The 23,731-nt window shown below is 39.5% G+C and overlaps 4 protein-coding genes across 4 annotated transcripts in view; 3 read left to right on the top strand and 1 right to left on the bottom strand.

The window, feature by feature from the left end:
- Positions 1-453: 453 nt before the first annotated feature.
- On the bottom strand, positions 454-4,238 carry LOC139129543 (endoglucanase 1-like). The gene is made up of 5 exons (XM_070695193.1): positions 4,082-4,238; positions 3,396-3,537; positions 2,593-2,758; positions 1,689-1,876; positions 454-556 (listed from the first exon to the last, which is right to left on the bottom strand). The coding sequence occupies exons 1-5, from the start codon at positions 4,199-4,201 to the stop codon at positions 516-518; spliced, it is 657 nt and encodes a 218-aa protein (XP_070551294.1). The 5' UTR covers positions 4,202-4,238; the 3' UTR covers positions 454-515.
- Positions 4,239-5,236: 998 nt separating this feature from the next.
- On the top strand, positions 5,237-8,222 carry LOC139127312 (endoglucanase 1-like). The gene is made up of 5 exons (XM_070693232.1): positions 5,237-5,380; positions 6,008-6,169; positions 6,629-6,770; positions 7,531-7,696; positions 8,195-8,222. Exons 1-5 carry the CDS (start codon positions 5,237-5,239, stop codon positions 8,220-8,222), a joined length of 642 nt encoding a protein of 213 aa, XP_070549333.1.
- A 7,499-nt stretch (positions 8,223-15,721) lies between these two features.
- On the top strand, positions 15,722-17,724 carry LOC139127301 (uncharacterized). Its single transcript, XM_070693223.1, has 2 exons — positions 15,722-16,104; positions 17,256-17,724. Exons 1-2 carry the CDS (start codon positions 15,848-15,850, stop codon positions 17,722-17,724), a joined length of 726 nt encoding a protein of 241 aa, XP_070549324.1. The 5' UTR covers positions 15,722-15,847.
- Positions 17,725-18,310: 586 nt separating this feature from the next.
- The window catches only part of LOC139127292 (uncharacterized), a 28,731-nt gene continuing 23,310 nt past the window's right edge, over positions 18,311-23,731 (top strand). Inside the window, exons 1-5 of the mRNA XM_070693212.1 lie at positions 18,311-18,533; positions 18,956-19,042; positions 19,447-19,833; positions 20,496-20,741; positions 21,356-21,724. Of these exons, the coding sequence (XP_070549313.1) occupies positions 18,311-18,533; positions 18,956-19,042; positions 19,447-19,833; positions 20,496-20,741; positions 21,356-21,724 (1,312 nt within the window). The remainder of the gene's footprint in view (positions 18,534-18,955; positions 19,043-19,446; positions 19,834-20,495; positions 20,742-21,355; positions 21,725-23,731) is intronic.

Below are 23,731 nucleotides of genomic sequence, written 5' to 3'. Positions count from 1 at the left end.
AACAATTTTCCAGAAAACAACACGCGTGACAATGCCTCTGTTTCTTACATGACATTACACCAAACGTGACTCAAAAGATCTCGCAGAAAAAGAACATTATATTCTTATGTCACAGAAGGTATTGGCACGATAACTGATTTAAGTATTTTGCTTTGTTACATTTTTATTCGTGTATTGTTTCAAAAAATGTGAAGTGCGGTGGTATTACAGGGCAACAAAATAATAGCAACAACTATTAAATGATCGACTACGTCTGACAGTCGACGCGCTGTCATTCCACGGCGCCGTCAAGCGACTGACATGATAAATTTTCACACATCGTGATGTACCACACTCTTATTCTGGTTATATGCGTCTATACAATTTGTGTAGAACAGGAAGATAGACAACAACGGGTATTTTAAGCGAATATTATTAATCGGAACGCGTGGTCCGACGTCATTGAACGTGAAACGAAAAGTTACAATTTATTCGTCCATCTCAGCGAGCTCGTCCACCCCACCGTGTCACTCGCCTTATCGAGTTCCATCGCTTTGCTTCCTGAAGCGAGACAAGCCTGTGAAAAAAGACGCATTCAAAATCAATCCGTGCACCAACAAATTTCGTGTAATGGATCCTAGTCATTCAAAAGCACATAGCAACGAATCAACTACGAAGGCTTCTATCGTGCGAGATAACGTACATGTGTATTTTCAATTTCAATTTTGAAATATGATAATATTTGAAGTGGCCGACAACCCACTGAGGCGCTTTGAGTAAAATTCTTTATTTGTCGTCCGTGTGCTGGTAGGTTTTCAGAGAAAATTAAGAAAACTTATACAATGTTAACGCTATTACAAATGAAAATATTACTTTTCCGAAAGAAACCAAATGAAAATTGAGCTTATGTAAGTACATTTGTGTTTATCGTCTGTGTTTGCTTTTTTCCCTGGCTGGCGTGTAGGTTTTCCAAAAATTCAAGGACAGCATTCAAAGAATGTTCTTTAAATGGCCTAATGATAAGACCACATGCACGGTATTATTACATCAGCTATCAGAGCCGACAACGCGATGGTTTGCCTTGCCTACCGTTGTCTATCTAATCGACAAGACTATCGACGAAAAGCTATATGTTACGATGCGACGCCTGTACGCTCCAAATGTAGACGGTTGAGGGCGCATGTCACGGTAAAGGTGAGCGAGCGAACGAGACGAAATCAGAGAACTTATTGAACAAAGTGTGTTTATAAGTTAGAATAAATAGAATGGCCCCAGGAGACAGATATTTCCACTCGTAAACCGTTACAATACTTTTTAACTCATTTTCAAGCTCGTGGGACAAATAATCTTTTCACTAGCTTATTTTTGTGAAAATCGAAAGTTCATCTTCCCCATCGAGATTACACTTGAGTTGCAGCCATTTGGAATTTTCCTGTGCCGGGAAATTTGGGTAATTTATTCCGATAGTACCAAAACAAGCAACGGTTGCTCCTGTGTTTCATTCAAATTTTGGAAGGCAACTTGATCGGTTGAAAGTTTCTTTGAGGAAAGTTTGAGCAAGCGTTGAAGTCTTTCAATTTCGATCCATGTATTACTTTAATACAATTACAGTGCACGTAACAGCCCTTGTTGACGTCACGCAAAATTCATTTCACGTAATCGTTCAATATATTTTTAATAGTGTTGAGCGAAGGCAATTCGCACTGTACCTGCAACCGCCCCTTGGAACGTCGCCACGTTAATACCAGCTTCATTCTGCATCCAGTTCCTTCGATGATCGAAATAACATTCCCTCTCGTCCGGTCCGCCTACCAACCCTCCGTACAACGTCTGTGGACTGGGGCCAGGCAAGTCACGTTCTTGCTTACCACACAGTGCGGGTAAATCGGGACAGGATCTTCGTTTTAGGGGAAAAATTGAAATAAATTGTAACACTTTTGGTGTTTTACACACTTTACGTCAGTATTAATTGGAAGACATGGCGACTGTAATTGGTCAATGAAGCAAGCTTGAGAAATTAACAGCATTAGTGGATATATGTCAACAATTTTCGGGTCGATGCCTTGATGGATAGAAACACAGGCCGGGTGCGATAGTGAGAGAGAGAGAGAGAGAGAGAGAGAGAGAGAGAGAGAGAGAGAGAGAGAGAGAGAGAGAGAGAGAGAGAGAGAGAGAGAGAGAGAGAGAGAGAGAGAGAGAGAGAGAGAGAGAGTACATGAATGGACAAACAGAAGGAAGCATAAACTAGTAAAAAGACAGACAGTCAGGTGGAATACAAGTCAGAGAGAAGTTAGAGACAGTCTGAGATAGACAATTTAAATAAAACTGTTGAATTTTTTTAATGGTATTTTTCTTATTAAACAGTGAAGCGACTAGGTAATCGATGTAACTTGTATATATGAAGTTTGTTACATGGATATTTACGATTTATAAGGATTTTGATGACATTAAACTATTGTAATTTTTTTCATAAAGATCCTCATTTTCATGCATTGTATGCTGCATTGTACGCTGATTCTTGAGTCGGTATAAGCATAAGTACAATATTTGTTCAATATGAAAGTAAAATTTATTCCACACGTTCCAGAATTAGGCATATATATTGGGACTTACGCGCCCCTGTGATGCGGACGGACGGGCGGATATCGTCCAAAGCCGGTCAAGTAGCTTCTTCCTCCATCTCCCAGGATATAGTGGATTTGACCACGTGCAAAGTCGAAGTACTCTTCGCTGTGAATTCCATGTTTAGCGGCAATCAGAGCCAGGAAGCTGATGTCCGCTGGAATTGAAGGGCCGAGTACATTTAACTGGTGGTGATGCAAGAACTCTATGCGTCGTTGCTTTGTGCAAATGTGAAATTCAAGTTGAGTGTACTTATTGCAAAATATTATACGCTGTTTCCAACAAGGCATAATTAAGGTAGTATAAGCCTTGAAATTGAAAGACATACTTTTGCTCAAAATTTCCTCGAAGAAAGAATCCACTGTTTTCTTTTATAATCAGAAGTAAAAATTAGGAATCACCTGGCAGAATTTGGTACCAAATAAACCAAATTACACAACTTAATTTGCTATAAGAGCTTTAAAATGGGCCACCACCAATGGTAGATCAGAAAAGTATATAACTCTGAGAGCGCCATCCGACCATCTTCGTCGTCGTTTGCGCCGGCCGTCATCGATTTCATTTCATCATCATCATCATCATCATCATCATCATCATCATCATCATCATCATGAACATCACTTGTTAAGTCAATATGTTTTCATCGTCCTAATCATTATCGTTGTTGGCGCCGTCGACGTCGTCGTCGTCGTCGTCATTGTCATAATCATCATCATCTCCATCATCGTCGTCGTCATCGTCGTTACGGGCTAGTCGTCCTTGGTGGCTAAAACACGATAAGCAAATCAACATACCGGCTCTTTTCATCGGTCTATTCCAAGTATACATCGCCAGCCCCTTCCTGGTGTAAGTACACTTATCTCGTTCCCATCGGGAAAGACCATCCACAAATGGTTCCAAGTATTGATCGTCGTTCGTGGTCAGGTACATCATTAACTATAGATAAAAATAAAAACATGATTGCAGTGTATATTTCTGTGTGAAACTATCCAGTACATTTTGAAAATTTTTGACCAAAGGTTCGCATATTGAATTGACTTTTCCAAAATATGTCGAACTGATTTGACTCGGAGAGATCCCCTCTGCACCGTGATTTAAAGATATTCCCTCCAAGTTGCCAGTTTTCCCCTCTCTCAATTCAGCTCCCTCCTCTCCAAGTTACAAGTTCCCCTTCTCAATTAAACCCCCTGCCACAAAAAAGTCAACACTTGCCATTTTATAATACGCAAAAGTCCTTTCCAAACCGAACCATATTGAGTTCTCTTTTCATAAAAGTAAAACGTAACCAACCAACACTGCGCCACGCTCGCTCGCCAGGCTTTCCACAGCGGTGTAAAATTTCTCTGCCCGCCGGTGATGATACAGCCCGCTAAGAATCTACTTGCGAATACCTTTATACAAACATCTTTGTCGGTTTCACCTTTGTATTTATAAACTCTCCAAATGACATATCACTAGCGCCCCCTACGATACCACGCACCTGGAGGGCGATTGTAACCCTGTTTCTCGTGAACAGGGCGTCGGTCTTCTTCAGGTTAAACTCATCGAAAAATTCTTTGGCGTCGTCCAGGTAACTCGTCTCGTTGGTGGCCAGGTACATCCAGAGAGCGGCGTTTGTGAGTTCATCTTCGTAATCCCCGCCCCTGAAGCGTAAATATCGTTAAAAATATTGTGTATGAGGTAGGGTGACTGTGAGACCTTCCATTGCTGAACGCAGTTCGAGCGCAAAAGGCCAACGGGCATTCAGCTTTTGCCGCGATATTTGTTACTTAAATCATTATGTAAATAAATACTAAGTGCTGAAAGTGCAATTTCGTACTGTATTGTCCGTTACAATGTTTAAACATAGACAGTAGAGAACTGCTGTCTACGGTTTAAAGGGAATGCCGAGTAAAGTATATTGACAGACAGTTGTAGCTGTTGACCTTGGCATACATCACAACCCAGGAAAATATATATGTATGTAATAGTGTGTGTGTGGTAGATATAGCTAGGTTGATAGGAAGGCGTGAATGCATGCCTGCCTGCGTATGTATGTATGTATGTATGTATGTATGTATGTATGTATGTATGTGTGTATGTGTGTATGTATGTATGTATGTATGTATGTATGTATGTATGTATGTATGTATGTATGTATGTATGTATGTGTGTGTGTGTGTGTGTGTGTGTGTGTGTGTGTGTGTGTGTGTGTGTGTGTGTATGTATGTATGTATGTATGTATGTATGTATGTATGTATGTATGTATGTATGTATGTATGTATGTATGTATGTATGTATGTATGTATGTATGTATAACAGTGTTCGCGTTTACGCAAAAAATGCGTATATTACGCATTGAAATTTACTCTACGCATTTTTTTCATTGTAATGCGTTTTCTATACGCTAAGGAAAACAGTAAAATATATTTTCGAAACCACTGAACTACTTTGCTAATTTTCAGGCGAGCGATAGTTCCTGAAACTTGCGACACAAAATGAGTGAATGACTGAAATGTTTGCCACGAATTAAATGCCAACCGTGCATGGTCATCGCGTCTCGCTGTCTCCAAATTTGATCAAAGCACATATGCAGAAAGGCGTCGAAGCAAAAAACTCTATTTTCTTCAACTTTGCTCCACGAGTCCGTGTAAAAATGATTCAGAGAGTGAATCGAAAGACACTACTGAGCAACCCAACACGGAAAACACGGAGAAGCGCAGTGAAATTGAACCCTTGTCGGAATCCACGACGTGTTGTCCTGTTGTCGCCGAAACAACAACAGCGGATCAGCGTCACAGTGAAGCCGTGGCACCGGTTACCAAAAAAAACGGTCAAAACCACACGCAGGCTACCAAGAGCAGTGTTAGGCTGCATATCCATAGTTATATTTTGACGTATAAATATAACTGCCAGTGCCTGGATAAGCTGTAATATAACTCAAACCTTTGGGTTGTCGGATGTGCTTTGACGGTCGCATGTAAACCCTTCGCTGTTACGTTTCAGCTAGCTTTGGAAACGCAGCTATCTGTTGGCGGGGTAACGTGCGTCTATGCGGGTCATCAAAAGGTCAACCCCGCCACGGATAGCTGCGGGCCACCTGGCAGCGAAATGGGTAACTTACGACGACCCGACTTGGGTCGGGACTTTGAACGGCAAAATAAACCAAGGTGAGCGTAATTCAATAAAATGACCAGTATCTGCCTGAACTCTGACCGGCCCTCTCTCTGTTCACGTTCGAACGCATGACGTTCTTATTAGCATATCAATGGAAGTCAAAGTCCGCTGTCAGAGTGAAAATCTTGAGTAGTCCTTGGAAAATCAGCTGAAATATGTAAACGAACCAGAGATTTTTTTAACAAAAAGATATAAGGATTATCAACATCCTTTGACTTCGTTCACCTAAAGATATTGAAAAAACCTCCAGGACATCAGGAGCGGTGATTACGAAGACGAACTGACGAACGCAGCTCTGTTGATGTACCTGGCTACCTACTACTTGGACACGGCTAAAAGTTACTATGACCAGTACGCAATGTCCAAAAAGAGTCCCCTGTTTTCTCGTAACAGAGTTCAAAACGATCTCCAGGTAAGCCGCTGAATAACGATGGATAGACATAATATATTGTGAGTAGTCGTGGCCGCTGCGTTTTTTTTCGTACGTGCTTTTTATTGGAGTGGCAAAATGAACTTGTCGCCCAGACGCTAAACTGGCTACAAGATGATGTTCTGGTGTAGAAAATACCCTTTGATCATGATCACTTTATGTTTGAAACATCAACAGGTGGCAAATTTGGTGACCGGAGAATTTAAGCCAAACTTAAAACATCTGTAGCATGTCGGCCAGGAGTTTCTTTGGATTAAAGCAGAGTCATACGAATCTGGGCGAATTTGTAAAAAAATCACCCCTACAATAATGAAATAAAAAGTCCACGACTTGTCTATCATAATTTCCAAAATTGGTTTGCGGGAACTCAAACGTATTTTACTGCAGATTTTGTTTTATTATTTTATCACTTGTCCGCAAGGAATTTTGATTTTATTGCAGCTAATGATGTATATCGCCACCAACGACTCACCTTACTTAGATTCGTTCGAGAATGGTCTAGCCAGGTGGGGACCTGACTGGATTGTGTACACACGCAAGGGCCTCGCTATGTACACTTGGAATCGGCCAATGAAACGAGACGGTATGTGAATTGCCATGGTTGTTTGATGCTCACAATAGACAAGATACTAAACTTGATACTCTCCGCGACATCGAGTGTGATGGCCATTGTGGCATATGAGAAAAATTAGCTTTGAACATTAAATGTCATATAGTTAGTGATTATATATATATATATATATATATATATATAATATATATATATATATATATATATATATATATATCAAATACTAAGGTTATTACAAAAAAACCGCAAAGGATGCACGAGGACATTGGCGCAGCGTATCGCTCGACGCGAACCGGAAGGTGATGCATGGCGCCAATGTCCTCGTGCATCCTTTGCGGTATTTTCGTATAATCTTATTATTATACATCTTATATTCGTGACTGGGGCATCAAATTGTCAGAGTAATGACCGTCTTCGCGCAATGTCAACAATTTTTCTTCCGATTTATAGCGCAAGTGTGGAACGCTATCTCGGACGCGCTTCTGCAAGTTCTGGATAGTGTGTGTGCACTACACACGTACGTACATGTTCTGGCACTCGGCCGATGAGTCCCTTGAAAATAGTGAACGCACAGATACAGCTGCAGGGGATTGGGCGCCTTGAAACCGTACGTGTTATGGAGCGGGCGTTCCGTAGGGCTTTTTAGCGCACGCTAAATTCTATTGTTCTCGATGGTAGATGTATAATAAATATATATATATATATATAATATCCTGACTTTCGAGTAAGTAGTTGGAATTTAATTTCTTCTTCAATTCCCATTAAACTTCAGCGGATATCAGTTTCCTGGCTTTTGTAGCCGCCAAACACGGAATTAAGAGCGAAGAAAACTTCAACTTTGCCAGCAGTCAAATCCATTACATGCTGGGAGACGGTGGCAGAAGTTACCTGACCAGCTTCGGACGGTATCCTCCTCTTCGCCCGCACCACAGAGCCAAGTGAGTAATGTGAACGTCGAATGATATAATTCGAGATATGGAAATATTGTTGTTACAGCAATACTTGCCAGTTTTCTTTTCAATATGCTTTCATAACGGGTCATTTTCGAAACAAGATACTTTGAACGACTTATGTTTACCAGGCAAAAATCACTTGGAGACGAACAGAAACGATGGATGTATAGATGAAAAGATGGATGGATGGATGGATACTGATCTATCTATCCATCTATATATACGTCCACGGATGTGTTTGTGTAAATATTCATTGTATCTATCTCAGTATATATCTAAGCATCATCAGTCTGTCTGTCTGTCTGCCTGTCTTTCTGTTTGTCTGTCTCCCTTTCATATCCTGTCTAAGTCTGTCCGTCTGTCAACGTTGCTGTATTTCGTCTGCATATCAGTATGGCTGCCGTAATGGAAACTGAGTTACGAGGATCTAAGATTCTAAATATTTTGGTTTCCTACGCTTAATGTTTCTTTTCTCTTTGGCAGGTTTGTCTCATTTCCGGATCGAAGCTAGCGCTAATCCAGAGACGATATCCGAAAAACGAAACCTTTTCACGTGACGAAATAGAGCATGACGTCATGAAGACGTGACTCTTGCCTGTCGTAAATAAAATTGAACTAACTAACCGACATTAAATCGGATTGCTACTGTATTATTTCCATTTTATAGTTCAAAATTTCTATGTTACAAATCACACTTTGTTGGCACCATTTAACATTGCATGTTAGATAAGCTTATAGAGGATCAAGAATTTTACGTGCTAGAGGAAATTGTAAGTTATTGTTCATAATTATTTATTTTTTTCTTTTAGATAATGATAGTATGATTAACATTATCAGTTATTCTAGACATTGATACAGAAATCTTGAACTGACTTAAGACAAGACCTAATCATAGTGATCTTTTGATTGAAATTTGTAAGACAATCGTATCGTTTTTTCAATATATCACGAATGTTTGTTCGGTAAACGGTGAACTTTCTCAAGAAACTGCCAGAAAATTTTAATACTTCTAATTTACATCATTGTGTACTTCGAATATACGTGCCTTACTTAAATGAATAATTAGATTCCTAAATTCAATAGCAATGCATGCCATCTTTTTGTCTTCATAATAAATCTTATTTCGAATTTAGAAATAACCGTCTTTGTAAAATAGTTTGGCATACTTGTGGAAAATTTGTAGAAAGGTCCTCTTAACCAGTGTGGGCATTTGACTGTTCAATTATGACAAACGACCAACATAATTTGATCACACAAATCACGGATTCTTATTTATGACTATGTTTTTCAAAAACTGTAATGTTTGGTTTGTAGATTATATATATCTAACGGTATTAGTACCAAATGAATAAAGTTCCACTTATGTAATTAATTATAATCATGTTGAATTGTACCTATCATGAGAATGGAAAACCACAGGGTGCGTGACAGGCAAGAGAGTGTTGTGTATTACGATTAGGCATTTTAGTTATGATATAATAGTATAATTTTATCAGGAAGTTAAAGAGTCTTCTTTGCATCACAAACGGAATAAAGTTATCGTCAAACTTAGCGATTTAGAAGTCTTTGTCATTTTTTTTCTGATCGTCTGCATGTTTTGTGAATGTTTTGATTGGTCAGTCTATAATCTACGGTATGTGAGGCTTCGACTTATTCGGACCAGGTTACATTTCAATGATTAAATTTACAGACGTCAGATTTATGTCACCGTCGTTTGATTGTCGAGATGTACGGTTGCCATGAGAACAATGAGGAGATAATTGTATTCAACATATTGAATGAGAAACAAGCCAATAAGCTATTAAGATTAATTCAAATCAAATTCGAAACTTGACAGCATCAAATGGTCACGAGGGCGCTTCCTGGGAGAGCTTTCCGTCAACATGGGATCCTAGTTTTTCTGCAATTTCACGTTCAATTTTGAAGATGGTCCTTGCAACCTTTGCAGAGTGAAAACGTAAAGGTCTCGTGAGTGTAATTACGAAGGTTTGAAGAAATGGGCATAAGCGTTCAGCAGTGGCGGTGCAAAATTGGTTGCTTCCAACAACCACGGGCACGAGCAGGCGCTGGCCATATTGGTCTCACTTTGAAATCAGTGTCACCTGTTGTAAGATTCCTGGTCTTATTGTTACTTGCCGTGTGTGGTGACGTGGAACCGAACCCAGGGCCCAGAGGAGGCACTGCTGCCAGCAGTGCTGGTAAGCAAGCTAAGTTGACGGACACTGGGATTTCATGTGGAGGTGCAACCGAACCAATGCGGTTAAGGAGTTCGAATTTATCGAGTAATGCTACTGGCGAAGAAAGTGAAGCACCATGGTTACCATTACTTAGCGAAATGAAACAACTGAACGGTAAAATGGATAACTTATCAAAAGGTTTGAACACCAAAATAGATGAACTAAACCAAGAAGTGCAGAAATTAAGCAGAGAGGCAAAAGTGTCGAATGAAAGAATTGGTAGTTTAGAAGCGGAGAATAGAAGATTGAACGACAAAGTTGATAAGCTTGAAGTGGAACTTGACAAACAACGTGGTCAATCCAAACGGGATAATTTGATATTTTACGGTTTGGAGCAGAGTGACCATGAAACATGGGAAGAATCCGAGGAAAAGGTACAAGACTTTATCAAAAGTAATCTACATATAGAAGAAAATATAGAATTAGAGAGAGCCCACAGAATATCTGCTTCCCGTGCCAAACCGCAGCCTATCGTCGCTAAATTCAGCCACTTTAAAGATAAAGTTAAAGTCTTGAAACAAGCTAGAGGTTTAAAGAGCGGCGGCGATAATGTTAGAGTTGGTGAAGACTTTTCGGAAATGGTTCGAGAGAAACGTAGAAACTGCACTGTGGCCAACAATGAACCAAGCAATTCAAGAGGGAAAGCGAGCATCAATGCGATATGATAAGGTGATAATCGAAGGTGACGTTTACATTTATGATACTAAAGCCCAAGAAGTTGTACAGTTGAAGAAAAGATAGCATGGTGGCCAAAGCCGTAGAAACACTGACTTAAATCAAACTAGAGCATATGAATATCCAAATGAATCTGTTACTGTTAATAATACAAATGACAATACGTATGAGAAACCAAAAGAAAATAATTGTGTTAATTTGATTAACATATTGTGTTGGAATGTCAATAATATAAAGAGCCAAAATATTCTTCCTGGAAGATATGTGATGGTATTATGTTGAGGTAGAATGTGCCTCGAGGACTGATTTTCAGACTCTCAAATTTTAATATTTCTCTTCTGATCGACAACAGTATTGTAGGCAACGGGGGACTCTTTTTGAAGTGTTTTGATTAAGGAAATCAGTCCCATGGTTGGCGGGGGGGGGGGGAGTTTCTCAAAATTCGGAGTATCCGATGAAATTCCTCCGAACCCCCAGGCCGTAAATAATAATAATAATAATAATAATAGTGGGTTCTCATATAGCGCACATATCCACAAGTACATGTGACAAAGGCGCTTTACAATTATTATTACCCTGGTCACTGGACCTAATATGATACCACTCAACTGCCTGGGGAGCAGACAACAGCTCACATGTGCAGCCAATAAGCGCAGCAGAGCTAAACGCACACATAACAACCACTGTCCTACCAGGTACCCATCACTCCTGGGTGGGGAGAAGCAATGAGGAATAAAGTGCCTTGCTCAAGGACACAACACCACAGCCATGCCGGGGCTCGAACTCACCATCCTTTGATCGTGAGTCCACTGCTCTAGCCACTGGCCCATGATGCCTCCATAATGACGGCTCCCTTATGCGAGAAATCATACTCCTGAGAAGTAAGGGCAGTTAGCTCAATTTTTGACCCTTTGCTTTGGTCGTTCATCCCGTGGCAATAAAGGGAAAGCAACTTCCACATATCGTTTATATCTTAGTTGTTTCCATTTGATGAATGATATTGTGTATACTGTAAATTATGTCTGGCTGTTTTATGTAAAGTGTTGGTTTGCCATGGCGAGACGTACTCGGTATCTACGCGTCCTGCTCTGAACCCGCACTGGAGCGTAGAGACTAACATGACATTGCGATCCTTTGACGCTACGTTTCGAACGCAGCGTTTTCTTATTTGTCGCTTAAAATTCATTTTTGGTTGGTGAAACGTGTGGAGTGATTGATTACCGTGTTGTTGCACTGAAGTTTCTTCTTCAGAAAGGGTAGCTTGAATGTGTACGGTTCGGTCTAGCTGTGTTTGTGAATGCTCTTGTGAATGCCACGGCTTATCAATTCTTTAAATAAAAACTGCCAAACATAATACTAATATATCAAATATACAAAACATAGGCTGATTGACTTTGCTGGCAAGATGGACTCTTAGCTTAGTGTTGGACTGAAGCGAAATATAAAGAAAACGGCCGATTATGAAAAATTATAGAAATCAGTCTTCACTTGGTTTTCGCACGAACGCAGCCAGGGCACGCCTCTGTTCCCTAGCATCTAGGCTGTGTCTATGTGTCTGCGGTCATGGGTGAAGATCATGTAACTATGGCTAGTAAAACGTCCGCACTTTGACTTTTATTCATTTATTCGCCACCATGTATTGCAAAAGCATACCAGGCAACAGATAATCTCAATAAAATATTTATATTTAGGCTTTCATACATTACCACATTCAAGTAGATGCAAAATTTATTTACATTATATTTGTAAACTTGGTATTTCTGGATACATTAGTATACTTCTGGTATCAATAATACCGGACAATGATACAACATTGAACAAAATTTCATTGATTGATGGTTGCCTGCATTTGTATTCATTCATGATAACAGACTACGCTGTATGCTACATTTTTTCTAACAATTTTACAAATCCAGTAGCTGCAATAATTGTACACTTGGTGGGCTTGGCCGTGCGGCGTGGGCTACTGTCGTGCAGCTTGCGCGATGCATACGACAGTTGCCCAAGCACTTGCAGCCCACCAAAGCTACAATTATTGCAGCTACGGATTGTTATATGTTGTGGAAAGTTTGCTTTTATCTATTTTGGGCCGAGAGGGGGTATTTTATTGCTTAATTATAATTTTATTGCTTAATTATATATTATAGCTTTGTCAATACCAGTGAATGTTGTGACCTCACTCAATACAATCAGGTCATTGCTGACAATGCGTCCGATTATCCAGCATTGTGGGCTAGATGTTTTCTGCATCTACAAACTATGTGTGATGTCAACGAACTTTGTGATTGTCACTAGCCTAGAAGTCATGAGAACATTGCATACAAAGCGCAGTTGTTTACACGACGGTGTATGCCCTTTGTGAAACTCTAGTGCAGCTGAGTGGAAGCAGAGTCTGTATCAGTCACAATGACGTCAACGCAAACACACCTTATTTCATGACCTCACATGACCGGTGCCCTTATTGTACGGTACTTATAACGTGGACATAAAACTGTGGCCGACAATACCTGCCCATAGACCATAAAGGGTCTATTGACCTGCCTTACTAACAGACAGATTTGGCACAATACCGACTCTCCGATTGCATATAACCATTCATTGACTATACTTAATGGTCCAACACTTAGCTGTTTCCTTAGCGGGTGAACAGACTGGCTTCTTAAGTCAACGCTAGAAATCCCTTTTATGACATTACTTTGGATTTATATGAGAGACCATAAAAATCCATTAAAACTGTAAATTGCGACGCCTGTCTCATGCTAGCTTTACAATGTGAATACAAATCCAAGTTCAGTTAATTTATTGCTTATTGACTGGTCAGTTTCTTCGGCCGGGGCGATTGGGTTTCCTATGTTTTGGCACGCTCGACGGGGTCAGTGTGCTCTTTTGACGCTAAGATACCGAGTCAGACGCATAATGGTATGTACATGATCGGGGATCGACGCAGAGAGAGAGAGAGAGAGAGAGAGAGAGAGAGAGAGAGAGAGAGAGAGAGAGAGAGAGAGAGAGAGAGAGAGAGAGAGAGTTCACAACATACGGTATCCTGTCACCTAGCAGAGAAGTATCAGACAGAGCCGCTCGGCCAAATTCCTACCCTCAAAAGAGAGTGGTTCAATAACCGAGCTTATAGTTGTCACCATTTTTCCTGACTGTCTCCCCTCCACACGCGGCAGAGCTCGTCAAGCTCTCACGCATGTACACTCTCTACCACATATCGCACACAAATTTTATAGAAGCAATGAATACGTCGCCTACACTGGGCGAAAGACAACCTTTTGGACAATTCTGTCCTACGGCAGAGATATCACCCAGGGTAGAAAAATACAGTGTTTCCAGTCGGGTTCGAGCATACAACGTATCCAATCACCTAGATTTTAAGGAGCTGTTTCACATAAATTTTCAACATTTTTGGGTCACCCTGTTTTCGATAGTTGGCATGAGGATGGGGATCACAAGGTTTAAATATTTTCCATCAGGGTGTAAACCACATTTTGATGTACGCAACAAAATAACTGCCACCCGCCGGCCGAGGAAATTGACCAGTTCCCCAGTGCTATCCGAAATACTAAATGAAGTCTCCATGGAGAAGAGCATAAATGCTGCTGTGCACGTCAACTTTGGCAATATTCCAACTCTACACATGGCTACTGATGTAGTGATCAACAGAGCGATGTGCAGATTGTAATTAACCTATACTTATCGCTTGATTTGCAATGCTGTTGTGGGAACCGTATAGAAAGCTGAGGACCACGAAATACAAGTAGCTCTTTGTGTTCCTTATTCACATGAAGACTCAGAGCTTTGGAATATACCAACCAAAATAGTGTAGGCCTATATTATGTAAATTGTATGAATGTATATTAAGCGCGCAAACTTTATGATAACAAATCATATCAATCGAACGTATACACTTGCTTCACTATGTGAAAAATGTTTGAACTGTTGAAGAATTTTAACTGTAATTAAAGACATTTGAACTGTGGGAGAAATATAAAGCTTTAGTTGCACTTCTACTTTGGACAGAAATCGAATATGGATTATTTTCACGAGTTCCATTTACAATGGCACACCGCAAATGGCATACAGAGCTACGGCTTACCAAACTTTCAATACAATATATACATGGTAAGATTATTTAAAAAATACTAAAATGCGGGCCTGGGCTTGATGTATTGATGAAGGCAGTAATGCTTATTTTTGTTCAGTGCACCTCTGGAATAGGACATCATTTATTGTTTGGCGGTTCGTTCATTAAAGGTCAAATAAATTTCTATGTAAACTGCGGAAAAAATTGGAGCAAAATTAATTAAACTGTATTAACATAATGGTTGACTCAATCGTACATGTTCTTTGCGAGCTTTGTCTTAAGTTGTTTCTTGTTTCTTAAACATAATACGGTTCACGTATGTTTTTTTTTTCTTTATTCAACCATACTTTGCAATTTATAATCAAAGTTGTGTGGCAGAGTGATTGAACGAAACGAAGAAATACGTTGATTCTACTAATTCATTGTCATTGGCCAAGTGAATATCCTATCTCGGTTGAAGGAGACCCTTCTCTTGGACAAATAAAGAATGCCTTGACGTCAGAAAGATTATCCTGAAGCCTAACCCAAGACTGTCTCACATACACTAATGTACGTTCTCCATAAGATTGTAATTTTTAACAGAGTATCAATAGTTCATAGTTAAAAAAATGTAATGATTTTATTGAAACCCAAGTCTGCGAAAAAATTCATAAGTACACATTAACAGAATAGTTATGATACTGCACATCGTAAGTCATAACAACGGGAAAATTGGCATGATGCGGAACAGTGGGCCTAGACTTTGTCAAATTTGTCTAATTGTTTCTTACTTAACAAAACCTGAACCTGAACCTGAACTGAAGGTGAAACTAATATTTCCTTATCTATCAGAGACACGCATGCTGGAAAGGCAATTCAGAATTTTACGACAACAAAACAAGCCAATAGCAAAGGTGGGAACTTTTATTTACTGTTTAACATCGAGGGCACCTCGTTTCACTCGGTGATTATTTCCCGCCAAATATGCTAATTTTCACCCCAAAGGTCTTACATACCCTCGCTTGCCGTTTATAACCTCTAAATATGACGTAGTTATAGTCGGCCACTTCTCTGCAACCAAGAACACTACACAGCAGCACACCACCGTCCGTGTCGCACTGTTCAAAGCGTTTCCCTGGACCAGAATTAATTAGCACCATGTCGAGTACACAGCATCACAGTCAAAGGGGAAGCACTGACGGTAGTGGCAATGGAAGTGCCGATGAATACACTGACCGTGATCGTCAGCGAATTGCTGCTGAGACCGACGCCTCCATTGCGAGTGTTCGCGCCATGGGTCCTTCCGCATTCGCAACAGGTCATCTGCCCGACGACAAGGACAACGAAATCAGGCCACAAGCTGGCCAAAGTTGGCAGAATGCTTCCAACTCTCCTGTCGAGAATAACAAGCCAAAGTAAGTACATTAAATTCAGGTAATTTTAGGTGACTAAAATAAACCTCAGGTGATAGCCCTACCATGACAACTAAAGAATGTATGAATGCAGCTTATGCTCAAAAAGCCTTATCGGGTTACACTGTGGTATTATCAAAGCCTACGTGCCATTTAACGCTGAACCGCCATGTTTGCTGACCTCGTTTTAGTGTTTGGCTTCTTCACGTCGTGCGACTCTGGTGGACTTTGCTTTAATATTCATTTCACAGAAGAGAAATATATTCTGAAAAATAAATCAAACTGTAAAATGTGCTCCACAGCTCCCATTGGTTGGTTTATACATAGAGAGAGGGTTTATTGGTCAAACAGAAAGGCTAAAAAAAAAAAATAGCTACTTCATGACATTTACAGTACTTGCATAATATATCAAAGAATTCAAGAAACTATTAAAGTGTAATGTCACCAACGAAATAACAGTCTGAATACTGACGAGGTAAAATGCAGGACCGTTGTTAAACTAATAAATGTTTGAATTCTTGAAAATTGACTCCGAAATAATAGTGGATAGTCCAATATTGAATGAACACAAGCATAAACACAAAAATATCATGAAAAGCGACACGATTAAATGTCCCTATGTTTGCACATATGCATGATAAAAGACTTTGGTTTGTGCATGCTCACTCATATATATTTGCATGGAAGTGTTTCCATTGTTTTTCTTGTTGGTGAAACTACAGAAAACGTGAGCTTGCAATCTAAAATGCAATTCACCAATTATCCTTGGAAATCTAAGGACGCAATAAATTTTACATTAATAACAGTACTTGATTTGTCGTCTGCCGTATTACGGATTCTTCACCATTGCAAACAGTCAGGATACAGTCATTATAACGCTGAAGAGCCGTGTCAAAGATTACATCTATAGAAAGCCACTGTCGAAGGCAATAGCGTTTGCAATGCAATGACTGCTTTTAAGACGCTGAATGCATCATTATACATTAAGATGCCTTAATAATGTGATTGACCTGTAATACATTCAACTTTTGACCTGGTAATAAGCATCAGTACACTCTCTTACTTATCTACTTTTCACAAGCGATCGTGCAGCTATTCGCTCCCAAACGTCAGTATTGCCTATGCATTGCGTTTTTGTTTTTGTTTTTTTCCAGAAAGAATATGGGAAATAAAGCGTTGATAGTCAACCACAGTTGGGGAGGTTCAATCCAGGGAGGAGTGACTGATTCAGTTCACCTCTTAATCCGTCTACTTCGTCAAATGGGTTTATCTGTCTACTGCACCGCCCTCACAGCAACAGAAGCAGAAATCAAGGAAGCCAAAGCATTTGGCGTTGAGCTCATAGTGCCATCACCGAATCGAAAATTTAAAAAGAGAAATGACACACCTGATTCCGATTGGTTGTATCACCACAAACACTACTTCTCAGATTTGAAAGAGTTGGCAAACGTCAGATTCGTTTTTGGAATTGGAATGGTAACATCAGAGGCGGCCTTTGAAATTGAACGAGACCTCTTCCCGAGAGCAGCATTCTACTTGATAAATCTATTTGACAGTAATCGTGTCACCCCTATCATTGCTAATTGCCGTGACTCCGACCTTGACCTTTCTTGGAAGACTTAACGAACGAAGGACAAGATGCCAACTCTGTCTTTTCTGTTGGAGGAAGTGTCTTCAGAAAGTACAAAAAATTGTACCGCTCGGCAACCAAAAACATAAAACACTTCAGATTATCGCCTATGGTAGATAAAAATAACTTTAAACTTCCTTCTCCGGAAGCCCTCGAGGCGGACGAAAACTTCCACATATTGTCCGTGTTCCAAGAACATGAACTAGGAAACCTTAAGAGTGACAGCGTTATTGTACAGGCCATGAACTCGGTAGCTGACTCCTTTTATCAACATAGGAAATCACCACCGACATGGAAAATTTTAGGAGTTCCAAAGCGATGTGAATCTGAACTTCGAAATCGTTTGAATTTACATTCTAAATTAGATGTTGTGCTTGCACGAATGCCTTCAGACAAGGACTTAAGGATGAGCTTTGTCAGTGCCATCTTGTTCTAGTTCCTCCATCATCTACACATTATGTCAATTTAACATTGGCAGCTATGTGCGCTGCTGTTCCTGTTATTATCCCCTGGGGTTCTCTTAGCCATGACTTAATTCAGCGATATATGCGTGACCATGAAAGTTGGCTTGTTGTCGATATGAACGAGACTGACGCGTTAAGGGAAGGTATCATGAGATTCCTCTGCCAGTACAATGTCGCCCTTAATAAAGCCAAGGAAATTAAGGAGGAATTGTGGAATAAAGTTGGGCAAGAGCTGGAAAACATCAATGAAACATTCCTTAATGTGGTGAAAGAAGATGCAGAGGTCATACATGGCGTTACCTTACCAAGACAGCAGTCACCAGAGGAAAAGCAAGAGGGTATAAACTATTCACATGTTTTTCTCTTACTGCCAAGAATTTGAACAACCTTAAATGTTACCTAAGAGACAAATTTACCCAATATGTCAAGTAAGGAAGTTAGGTGACAGGTTTACATATCCTGTCCTTTTTAGAGTTTCATTTATTCCCTACGAAGTTATTGTACTCATCTCTGCATTACTTTTAACAATGGACTGCAATGTCACCAACGACTTCATTTAGTGACAAATTTTCTGAGTCTCACGGGTATCTGTCGATCGCATTATATTGTGATATCCTCATTATGTGTATTCTAAATCTAAATATGCCTTTGAGTTTAGAAAAGAAACAAAAGTATTGAGAACATACTGCTTTAAATATCATATTTGATGGAACAAGCAGGCATATAATAAAATGTCTGATTGTTATTTGTAATTTTACAGGTCGTGAAGACGACAAAGAAAAGCAAGCGTCCCCAAACGAATCAAATATTAGTCCAAGGAAAAGGAAATGGCAAGGACGTGATCCAGGTATGAGTAAATAACTAATACCACGATTGGAACTAATTTGGGATAATTGGATGTGAAGTAATGTCGATTGAATCTACAAATGTAATCTCATCTGCTTTTCTTTTTAAGTTACACACTTGCTTTTATGAGTAATTTGTAATATCGCAACTTTCAGCTATATGGCACCTAACACTTTTGAGAAATTGCAAAATATGAAAATCCAATCATCCAAATTATTTCCAATCGTGTTTAATGAAGTAGAATAGGATATTATTAAGGAATATTATATTTGTACCCTTAAATATCATTTCTGGCTAAGCCTGTGAGTATAATTATGGTTGTTAGTTAGTGTTTTGTCGTGAACAGACCCTGCTCGTCGACTGCTATGACATAGCCAACGTAAAAATTTCCTCCATCCTTTGCAGGTGACATGAACCTAGAAATGAAAGTGACCAAAGTAGTTCCAGAGAGAGGAAGAACAGTCCAGGAAGTTGAGAAGGATTTTTATGAGAGTGATGAAGTCAAGAAGAAGTCGGAAGAAGTCGGCCACTCCCTTGATGGGCAACATGATGAGATGAACGTGAAGGGTATTAGTCGTAAAAGTATTTCCTATACAATGTCCTGTCAGTCCTTAGATGCGCTGGAATGCCTGGTGGGACAATATGAGAATGGGAAACTACAGGATATGATGGAAGATGAATTCCTATCTGATGAACTTCTTGATAAAATTGGAGCGTATTACCTAGCGATTGATGTAACCATAGACTATGAGGAGTATTTGATGTGCAGGAAGGAACTAATCGAAATATCTGGTAAACAGTTATTATTGCCATAAGACGTAACATTTTCAATTGCGCCTTTGGCTTAACCCTCCCCAAACCGTTGATAATACTTTCCTTCATGAATGTCTGCATTTCAGCGGCTCGTATAGATTGTACAACTACTTAACATGCTTTTTCATATCTGATGGTTGTGTCTGGGTCTTCAACTCTTCCTTTACTGCTCTAATTCCATCTGATATCTAAATATTTTAGATTGTTTATCCATTTGAAGTTAAAATGAGCATGAAGAACGAGCTCAAATTACATTTCCCGTGGATACTTCTTTTTTTACTTAAACGACTGTGACCAACTTTGGAAAATGCATGTACGTATTTACCCTAGAATACGGGATACCTTTTGTAGCAGTAATCAAAAATTTATCTTAGGCCAATATCATAGGTCGCCAATTTGAACAGTACCCTCCTTACCGGTTGTAGGTATTTTCAATGTCAGATATTTCACCTGATTGTGCAATATAACTTCCTGTTTGAATGTTAACACGATTGAGCTCGATTATGCATGTCAACGTGTTTACCTTTCTTTAAAACCAATAATCTATGATATTTTAGCGACCTACAAATTCACTTATTCCTTAAACAATTGTGCAGGTTTGGCCTTTACAGCCCTGTGAATGTTCTTTCATATGAATGCAGGACAACCCTCTCAGACAAATGAGCAAGAACAAGATACTGACAAAAGTCGATCTATGAAGTCACAGGAGATTGATGTCGACAAGATACCCACTAGAGTAAACAGAGCCAGAGACCTTCTGAAAGAATTTGAAATGGAGGGAGACAAGGTGACTGAGACACAGATAAATACGCTTGACAAGCTTTTGCAGGAAAAGGAAAAGAGACGACAGTTGCATCACCAGCAAAGTTTACAAGATTCTGCAAAAGGCAAGTGCGAAAGATAGAAGAAGCAGAACCTCATGACAAACCATAATGATTTATACTCGCACACCTACGTACGTAGACATTAAAATGTCCCTAATTACATACATACTGAAATATGTAACCATTGAGTTCGTAGCTTAGAGCATTTAGTAAATGAATATATAGATAAAAGATAGACACACAGACAGACAAACATAGATATACAGATAGATATATAGAGGGACAAATGGATGGATTGATGATTGATGGCCGGGTGGACAGAGAGATGGCTTGATTGACGTACAGACGATGAACATTTGCATACATACATGCATGTACACACACCACCATACATACACACATCATATATACATACATACATACATACATACATACATACATACATACATACATACATACATAATACATACATACATACATACATACATACATACATACATACATACATACATACATACATACATACATACATACATACATACATACATACATACATACAACAACCAACTAAATCGAATCATCTCATAGTCTTCTGAATCTCGTCTTGAAACAGATACCACTCATATTAAAGTTTCAGGGAAAACAATTTATAGCTGCAGATTGCTCTTACTTCACAGAAGTGGCTTATGTGCATCTACTAACGGATGAAGAAATAACGGAGAAGAATGAAGACCTTGAGGCAAAGGTCAACGAACTTACGATAAGTAGTGGGTTGATAAGATCACAAAATAGGGACAGGGGTCGTGGAAGGGAAATTTTACAATCGGTAGTGGCTGAGGGAGACAGAATAGAGGAACGAAAATTCAATACTATTTTCAGTGAGTTTGTAGATGTGAAGTTGGAGACAAGAGACCTGGTGACGAACCATCCTGAAGTGATGATGAAAACTGAGAAGTTATCAGCGTATGCAGATCATATTGTCCGTGAAGCAGAAATCCCCGAAGACACAAAAGAAGTGTACCTGGATGTGAGACGAGTTGAGAAAGGTTGGTTTAAATTTTGGTAATATTGTTAATTTCCTCATAGGTGTACCTTAAGGTAGTATGCGCCTCGAAAGTAAAAGACTTACACTTTTACTCAAACTTTCCTTATGCAGTCTTTCAACTATTTTATTCCAAAATCAAGAATAAAAATCGAGAGTAACCGTGCAAATTTCTGTACTAGGGAAACAAATAACTCAGGATTTACAGATATTTAAAATTCAAAATGGCCGCCATCCCTGTGCTAACTCTATAGAGAAAAATAAATTTTCGAATTTCCGGAAAATAAGACGATGAAAAGTTTTCTTGCATCAAAAGCTTTAAATTAAAGCCCCAACAAGTGGTGTATCGGACAAGAATTGTAAAAGTTTTAGTCTGAACCTTTGTCCTCGGGGCGCGTTCTACTTAACCGTCACATTCAGATTATTGTTACATGCCTTATTTATTACATGCCTCGTATATCGAACGTCGCGTGCTCCATAGGATTCAATTGTAACTCGCCGATGACGTCGCGGGCCGCATAGTCATCACTGGACTGAAAGTGAACCAGAACTATTTTCAACTTGAAAACTTTTGGATGCAAAAGTCTTGAAATTTCATGTTTTGCACAGAAAATCCGGTTTTTGGAATATTTTGCAAGAAAATATTGATAAACCGCATAACGGTAGTTTAAATATATCAATGCGCCACTCGATGATGAAAATCGTTCTATTTTAACCGTTTTTCGTCTAAAATGAAAATAAAGCATTTGACTGTAATTTACCAATAAATGTAAATATTTGTGGTGCAAACTGAGTAAGAGAGGCATGTAATAAAATATTATAGCCCAAACAAGGGACTATGTACTCTCGGGGCAGGAGACCATTTGCCCTCCTTACGTCGGGCAAATGGTCACCTACCCTCGGGCACATAGTCCCATGTTTGGGCTATAATATATAATATCGAACATTGTTGATGACGTCGCGGGCCGCATAGCTATCACTTGACTGAGAGTGAACCAGCAGAACTACATTTTCCAGAGTGAACCAGAGCTACATTTTCAACTTGACATTTCGGGATTTACAATAAATTCACAGTTTTACATAAAATACCAAGATTCAATAATATATATTATAGCCCAAACATGGGACTATGTGCCCGAGGGTAGGTGACCATTTGCCCGACGTAAGGAGGGCAAATGGTCTCCTGCCCCGAGGGTACATAGTCCCTATCCGCATTGATATATTTAAACTACTGTTATGCGGTTTATCAATATTTTTATGCGAAATTTTCCGAAAACCGGATTTTCTGTGCAAAACATGCAATTTCAAGACTTTACATTGAAAAGTTTTCAAGTTGAAAATAGTTCCGGTTCACTTTCAGTCCAGTGATGACTATGCGGCCCGCTACGTCATCGGCGAGTTACCATTGAATCCTATGGAGCGCGCGACGTTCGATATACGAGGCATGTAATAAACTTCTTTACAGTGATATCTGTGCACCGTTCAAAGATGAAAAAAATTCGAATTTTTTAGCAGATTTTTGTCTAGCATCGAAATCAAGCGTATGATTGTTACTTGTAGGTAAGCCCAAAAACTTAGCATGAAAACTATGTAAGAGAGGCATGTAATAAAAACATCCTAGCTCAGGCAAGGGATCAGGTACCCTTTGGGCCAGGAGACCATTTGCCCTCCTTACGTCGAGCAAATTGTCACCTACCCTTGGGTCATTTAGTCCCATGTTTGAGCTATAATATTTCAATAAGAACACTGGCAATGGAAAGACCAAAATGTGTTGCCCGTCAAAGGGATGTTGGTCATGACGGTAACATTGATGATGCCCGAGTTCAGAAGGCATTAATAACATCACTGCTACCCTCACGAGCACCAGCCACAGGGCAGGCAACAAATCGTGATCTCGCCAGTGCCAGTGTGTAGTTATAACACAGAAAAAACAATTTTGTTTTCGAGACTTTGCACATAATGTAGTCCAGTGTCGAGACTCGCCACTGGTCCATTTCTTGCACGATCGAAA

This window comes from Ptychodera flava, chromosome 3, assembly GCF_041260155.1.
Source record: "Ptychodera flava strain L36383 chromosome 3, AS_Pfla_20210202, whole genome shotgun sequence".
Taxonomy (NCBI): Eukaryota; Metazoa; Hemichordata; class Enteropneusta; family Ptychoderidae; genus Ptychodera; species Ptychodera flava.
The sequence above is the reverse complement of the archived record's forward strand: the minus strand, read 5'-3'. Positions and strand labels throughout refer to the sequence as shown.